Source organism: Nylanderia fulva, unplaced genomic scaffold (assembly GCF_048542155.1).
Source record: "Nylanderia fulva isolate GAGA-0341 unplaced genomic scaffold, ASM4854215v1 Scaffold85, whole genome shotgun sequence".
Classification (NCBI taxonomy): Eukaryota; Metazoa; Arthropoda; class Insecta; order Hymenoptera; family Formicidae; genus Nylanderia; species Nylanderia fulva.
In genome coordinates, this window is record NW_028190972.1 from 18,896 (window position 1) to 26,704 (window position 7,809).

At 41.5% G+C, this 7,809-nt stretch overlaps 1 protein-coding gene across 1 annotated transcript; it reads left to right on the forward strand.

The window, feature by feature from the left end:
- Positions 1-1,928: 1,928 nt before the first annotated feature.
- Positions 1,929-3,813, forward strand: LOC146719815 (uncharacterized). Its single transcript, XM_085489482.1, has one exon. The coding sequence runs from the start codon at positions 2,222-2,224 to the stop codon at positions 3,521-3,523; it is 1,302 nt and encodes a 433-aa protein (XP_085345608.1). The 5' UTR covers positions 1,929-2,221; the 3' UTR covers positions 3,524-3,813.
- The last annotated feature ends 3,996 nt before the right edge of the window (positions 3,814-7,809 follow it).

The following is a 7,809-nucleotide window of genomic DNA, read 5'->3' on the forward strand; positions in this document are numbered from 1 at the left end:
CTCTTCATTGCCTCCATTAACACCTCCCTATCTACCGAATCAAACGCCGCCTTCAGGTCCATAAATGCCGCGACTACCTTTTCCTCCCTTCTTATTTACCCTCTTATTCACCAGATAATTCAACACATAGATACTATCCATCACCCCCATTCCCTTCCTAAAACCTGTCTGACTCTCCGGTATCATATTCTTCCCCTCCATTTCTTCCTTTAACCTTTCAGTTAAAATCCCCACGTATACCTTGTATAGCGTTGGCATCAATGTCACTCCTCTATAGTTTTCCACTTTATTCCCCGTTCCCTTTTTCAACAGTGGCACTATTATCCCTTCTTTCCACCTCTCCGGCCATCCTTCTCCTCTCCATACTCTGTTGCACATTTCCCATATCCACTCTTCTTCTACCCTCTCCCCTCCATATTTCCATACCTCACTCGGTATCCCATCCTCCCCCGCTGCTTTTCCTTTCTTCAGTTTTCCCAGCATCCTCTTCACTTCCTCTCTGCTTATTCCCTGCTCCTCATCTCTCTCCCTTTTTTCTTTTCCTCCTCTTACAACTTTTACCTCTATCCCTCCCAATAAGTCCATGAAGTATTCCTTCCATTCCTCCGCCTTTATCTCCTCATTCACCCCTTCTCTCTTTTTCCTTTCCCTGTTTATAATCTTCCATACCTCTCCTTCCGTTCTTGCCTCTATCGCCTTCTTGTACCATCTTAGCCTCTCCTCCTCCCTTTTTCCTTTACACATTAGCCTATATTCCGCCCTTACTTTTCTATATCCTTCTCCTCCTCCTCCTTTTTTCCTCTATTCCCTTAACTTTTTCCTCACTTCTTTCCTCTTCTCCTCACATTCCTCGTCCCACCACCCTTTCCTTTTCCCTTCTCCACTCTCTTTTTCTCCTTCTCTCAATTCCTCTTCTATTCTTCCTATTTTTTCCTCTAGCTCCTCTTCAATCCCCTCCTTCCACCCCTCTCCCCACTCTATTTCCTCTCTTATTCTTTCTCCTCCCCTCTTTGTCCATCTCCCTCTTTTTCTTATTCCTTTTCCCTTCCCCCTTTTTCCTTTTTCAGCTCCTCTTCTTTCTAGCGTTACAATCAATGGGTGATGGTCCGATTCTATGTTATCTCCCACCTCCATTTTTTTTATCCTTTCCTTTACTCTATCCTCTCCCACCACGTAATCTATTACCGATTCCCCTCTTCCTCCTGTATATGTGTACTCCCCCTTCCTATCCCCTCTTATCCCTCCGTTAAAAATTCCCCATCCCACCTCTTCCAACTCTTTTATCAACTTCTTCCCTTCCTCATTAACTTTCTTGTCCTTCGATCTTCTTTCTTCTTCCTCCTCCCCTCCTATCACTCCCCCCCTTCTACCTGTCCTTGCGTTGAAATCTCCTCCCAAAATCGTCCATTTATTTTCTTCTTTCTCTTCCATCCATTCCTTCATTTCTTCCAATTTCCTTTCCATGTCCCCGTTGTTGTATACGCCCATTATCTTCCACTTCTCTCTTCCTACTTCTAAATCCGCCATCATTATTCCCTCCGCCTTTTCTCCCATTCCTGATACTTTTATCTTCCCCCTCTCCTCCCTTACCCCCATGATCATTCCCCCCATCGGTCTTCCTTTCTTCTTTCTCTTCTTTGCTGCTTGCTTCTCCCATCTATATCCTTTCGGTAACCTCTTTTTAATCGCCTCCCACCCCCTTTCCTCTATCTATGTTTCCATCATCACCACCACCTCCCAATCTTGTATTTCCTTCCAGAACTTTTCTTCCTTATTCTTCAGCCCTGCCACATTCCAAAAACCTATCTTCCATTCCTCTCTTACTTCTCCTCCTTTTTCCTTTCTCTCCTGTTCCTTTCTCCTTTCTGCCTCTGTCTCCCTTTCTCCTTCCTCCTTTCTCTCTCTCTCTCTCTTTGAAGTGGAGAAGACGTGTGTCACATCGCTCCGTCAAAATACTGAGTTTTCACCGGTAAACAGTGGAAAAGAAGTATAATAAGTTATTCAAGTTACGCTGCCATAGAAAGGGGATAGCTATGAAAGTTATCTAGCCGGGATATGGCGATCTGTGACTGTGAGCAGTGAATTTATTCTTCGGGACATTGAAGTCTCGTAAGACAAGTAGACATTATACGTGGACACAATAGTGCTGACGTGTGAAAGTGGATCACAGGTGAGTGATCGATTAGGCTGATATTAGCGGTTTCGGCCGGTAATTATCGGCATGGACGATGAATATGCAGAGTATCGATGCTCGGCATGTAGGAAGGCAATAAAGAATAAAGTCGTCAAATGCAAAACTTGTATAAATAAGCTTTTTTACCATCCAGGATGTGTAATTAAGCATAAAATTCTGGACAGTAGACAAGAATTAGTGCCGTGTAAAGGCCCATTTGAGGAGTTTTTGATTGATAGTGGGAAAGAAACAAACATGAAGAAAGCGACGCCAACGGCAGGAAGAGATAGGACATCGTCTACAGGATCCGTGGGATCTGCAGGATCGTTCACAAGTAAAGGATCAGGCATTGATGTAAAAGTAGACTGGATCATAAAAACTGTAAAGGAAATAAAAAATGAAACAGCCTGTAAAAATGAAATTAAACTAATGATTAAAGAAGTAGTTCAAGAAGAATTAGTACATGTTAAGCAAGAACTGGAAAACTTGAAGAAAATGATACAGGGAGTAACATGTGTATCAAAGGAAGGATCGCAGATAAGCTACAGTGAAGCGGTTAAAAGAAAGAAGAAAGAAAACGTTATAATTGTTAAGCCGAAAATGCAACAAGAGAGTGAAGCCACTAAAAAATTGATAAAAGAAAAGGTGGATATTAAGAGTATGGCTATGGGAATAACGAAATTAAGGAAAGGTAGCAAGGAAACAGTGATCATGGGTTGTGAAACCGGCGAGGAGGTGAAAAAATTGAAGGAGACAGTTCAAGCTAAGCTGGGAGAAAATTATAAAGTGATAGAGTCGCCTCAATCAAAACCAAAGATAAAAATTATTAATATAGGTGTAGAAGAGATGAAATTAGATGATAATGAACTTATAAATACGATAAAGATGCAGAATAAAATAGATACAGCAAATATGCGAATTGTGAAGAGAATGATCAAAGAAAGGAGAAATAATCAATCTGAAAGAAAAGGAAATGAAGAAGGGTCAATAATAATAGAAGCAGATGAAGAGACACATGAGCTGATATTGAAGAAAGGAAAGCTAAGTGTAGGATGGAAGAAGTGTCCTGTATTTAATCACATCAATGTTAAAAGATGTTTCAAATGCTGGGGATATTATCATATTGCAAAAAATTGTACGCGGGAGGAAGCATGCTATAAATGTGCAGGAAGTCATAACTCGCGTGATTGTACAGCGACAAAGAAGAAATGTGTGAATTGTATGTTCAAAAATCGAACATACATTCTGAATATAAGCGATGACCATGACGCCCTTAGTCCGGAATGTCCGACCTTTAAGAGGGCGCTACGGGAGGAGAAGAGGAGAGCAGGCTGGGAGGACGCTAAATAGCAACCACAGGAAGAAGCGGAGATAATACTATATACAAATGCGCAAAGTTTAATTGCGCACAGAGATGAGATACAACATCAGATCATGAAGAAAATAAATCCTGCGTTCTTAGCATTATCGGAGACCAGAGTGACTGAGGATATCGAAGACAGTGAAGTGAACGTTCCGGGTTATAGTATAGTTAGATGTAATGCTGAGAATAGGAATACGGGAGGAGTTATTTTATACGTTAGAAGCGATATTAAATATGAGATAGTATTAGAGGAAAAAAAACAAGGAGTGCACAGAAAAGTTTGTTTTATGAAGGAAGTATATTGTATAACGTCCTGCCAGTAGAAATTAAAACTTGCGATAGGCTCGAATTATTTAAAAGAAGATTAAAAGCGCATATCTTACATATGTAAATGTTAAAATGTATAAGAAAATAGCTGAGAAAGCTAAATAAAAGCTCATCAATCAATCAATCTCTTCTTACTATTGTTCTCCCCTCCTCCTTTTCTCCTTTCCTCTCTTTTCCCTTCTTCTATCCCTTTTTTTCCTCCTTTCCTGTCTTCATACCCCCTTCTTCCCCCCTCATTTTCTCTATACCTTCTCTAATTTCTCCTTTCCAGTTTTTAAGCACACCTTCCTCCTCTTCCCATCTCCACCATACATCATTGATTTTTATCCTTCCATAGCTCGTCCATACATTGTTTCCTTTCCTCCTTTCTATCTCCGCGATCTCCATTAGCCTCCATTTTATCTTTCTTTCTTCCCATGTTAAATCATCTTCTATTCTCACCCTCTTTCCTCTTAATATCCTCTTCCTCTCCATTACCTGTCTTTTTTGTTCTCTACTTCCTAGTTTTACTACCACCATTTCACCTTCCTTTCCCTCCTTTTCTTTCAACATCCTTATCCATTCTATCTCTGCTTTCGCTCCTATCTCTTTCATTAATTTCTCTACTCTTTCCTTTACACCTTCCTTCCCTTCCTCCATTCTTTTTATTACTATGTTATTTCTTCTCTCTTCTCTTTCCTTCCATTCTAATTTCTTTCCTATGTCCTTCACTTTTCCTATTATTGTCTCGTTTATCCCCTTACTCCCTCCTTCGCCCCCCTCTCTTTCTCTTTCCTCCTTTCTTCCTCTTTCTTCTACTCTTGCTTCCAAATCTATCACTCTCTTCTCCAGGCTCTCTATCTCTTTTCTCAATTCTCTTCTTTCCTCTCTCCATTCCCCCTCCTTTTTTCAAATTTCTATCTTCAACTTTCTCATTTCCTCGCTTAACTTCTCTGTTATCTTCTCCCCTATCTCCTCCATCATCCTCCTTAACTCCTCCCTCCTTCGCCCCCCTCTCTTTTTCTTTCCTCCTTTCTTCCTCTTTCCTCTACTCTTGCTTCCAAATCTATCACTCTCTTCTCCAGGCTCTCTATCTCTTTTCTCAATTCTCTTCTTTCCTCTCTCCATTCCCCCTCCTTTTTCCAAATTTCTATCTTCACTTTCTCATTTCCTCGCCTAACTTCTCTGTTATCTTCTCCCCTATCTCCTCCATCATCCTCCTTAACTCCTCCTTTTCTATCCCCCCTACCTCTCTATTCAGCCTTTCTGTCTTTTTGCTCCTTCTTAGGCTTCTTTCCTCTTCCTCTTTATCCTCCTCTCCCCCTTCTTCTCTTTTCCTTTTCAAAAAATCCTCTATACATCCCATACTGCTCCTCCTCTCCTTCCCTAACTCATCTATTCTTCTCGGCCTCCCTGCCTTCTTTTTTATTTCTTCCTCATCTCCCTTTTTTCCCCCTTCCTCTAACATCCTATCTCTATTGGTCTCTATCCTCCTATCTCTAATATTCTTTTTCTTAATTATTTTTCTTTTATTGCTTTCTTTCTTCGATTCACCTACTCTATGCTCCAACTCGCTCCAACTCGCTAGTGAATTCCCTATCTTTAACTCTACTGCACCTACTCCCTACACCTTTTTTTTTTTTTTTTTACGACTGGAATGTGTATACACATACCCGCCGCCTTGGGGGAAGCTTTGGGTTATGCGGGGATGGGAGAGGGCTGAGGGCTCAACTCCCGACCCGCTAAGCCAGTCGGTGGTCCTCCTGGCGCTACTCGGAAACCCCGGGGAATCGCTTTTGCATGCAACCGGGGTTTCCGAAGCGCCGTGACGCACCCCCTTTCGGGTGCGCCCCTCCCGTTTGGCGGGCAAGCCCGCCAGGCGGAGAGGAGTGGGGACCACCACCACTCCTCTCCCCTCCGTGGAGAGTCGCGTGCAATGAACTCGAAGTGCCCCCGCCCTTTGAGTTCTGCGGCTCTCCTGTCTCGGGTGTTGGCGCCCCTTCCGCCTCCGAAGGGGGTTAGGACCCGGCGCCAGACACCCTCTCTCGGGAGACTCCCCTCCTTGGAGGCAGTCTCCCTCAGCGGAAGGGAGGGGACGCTTGAGCCCACCCTAAGGGTGGGATCGCGTCCCCTCCGTTCCGCCTCTCCCGTTGGTGTTTCTCCTTCGGGGACCGGGCTCCCTCCTTCCCCAGAATGGGTTGGGATTCGGCTTGGTCCCCGAGAACCCTCCGCGCGGGGGAACGCGCTACTTGGCGCCTGCCTCCTCTCTCACTTCTCGGATCTCTCCGTCTCTCTCCGTCTCGTGCATCAAAGCGACCTTATAGCATCAAGTTGCATCGATCGCGCAATTGCAATTGACGGCGATGTATGTTAACGAATATACAGGAGGCGATGAGAGCCGAAACATCGTCTCGAGCGACGCTTTTTTATTAACGGTTGGTCATCGACGTAAACTAAAATAACCGACAAACCTCCGTCGTTGAAATGGGAACAAAGTTATTCATATATTTTTCAAAAAAAAAAAAAGCGATGCATGCAGAATCAACGGAAGATTCATTTGACGCGCGAGTCCTAGTCTCTTCTCTTTTTTTCCCGTTTTTTGTTTGTCGATACACATCGATCGGCCAATAATTGATTGCGTCATCCGATGGAAAATGTTCGCAAATGTTTTTACTAACGCTCAAAATAAATGCATCAATAAATAAATAAATTCACATAGAATTATATTTTCAAAAATGCGAAAAATGTAGACAGATTACGCATATTTAATATACATATGTATGTAGTTATAAATAAAGTGACCACACTATCACACAATGGTCGTTCTTTCAATGATTTCGCCACACTAACGTAATTGGTTAGTCTAGTTGTAAAAAAAGTGCAAACGTCGTTACATTTCACGGGTTATATTTATACAATGGAATCGTTAATTTTTTTCGGTATGCTACGTATCGACTTCGATGATTTACTGCGAATAGGTCGGCAAACAATTCAAACGCCGTGGCTCCCACAATTCTTTCCAGCCCTTTTTGCAACTTCCGTCCAAATCCGCGTCACAGTAGGCCCGGAAAAAAGGAGGTCACAGTTGTCAGTTCGTTTGTGAGATATTCTCACGGCTGTGTGTAACGCGGCGGCTTAGTTTAATTTCATTCCATTTTTAAAAAAGCTTCCACGATCTAAGTTAAGACTTTTAACAAGCTTTGGTCATATAAATATAAATTTAAATTTAAAGGTAAGACAGGCAATAAGAGCCAATCGCGGAAGACGGTGCGTTATTCCAACGTAACTAAATTTTTTCGTTAGAATTGAATATCTGTGCACAAGGCACCAAATTTTACTTGGTCACTGCCAAGATTTTTAAAATATGAAATAATCTCATATATATTTGAGATTTAATTTCAATAATCCTTTAACCCCCCTACAGAAATAAATAAATGCAAGAGTGGCAGTGACCAAGTAAAATTTGGTGCCTTGTGCACAGATATTCAATTCTAACGAAAAAATTTAGTTTCGTTGGAATAACGCACCGTCTTCCGCGATTGGCTCTTATGCCTGTCTTACACTTTAAATTTATACTTACGATCTAATTTTAATGACAGATAAACACCAGATTGTTATTTCCAGGAAGAATGTTATTTCCAAAACTTTTCAATTTGGTACATTATTTTCATAGTCTTTTTATCAGAAGATAAATAATGCAAAACATAATGCACTACGATTCATATATATAGTTTTCGAGATACCGATTTTTAAAAGTAATAATAATTTTGCCACACATTGATGGTACTGTATGTATTTGAGAGAATCCCTCAGCAAACGACGAATTAGTAGCGCCCACATTTTGGAGTTAAAAATATTGGTAATTACCGACTGATTTTCGAAGAATAATACTGATTTTGAATTTCACATTATAAATCATCCAGATCAAACATATATTAAAAATCCACGTATACATGGCACATATGAA

Coding starts and splice junctions, on each gene's coding strand:
- LOC146719815 (XM_085489482.1), top strand. CDS start 2,222: ATGGACGATGAATATGCAGAGTATCGATGCTCGGCATGTAGGAAGGCA.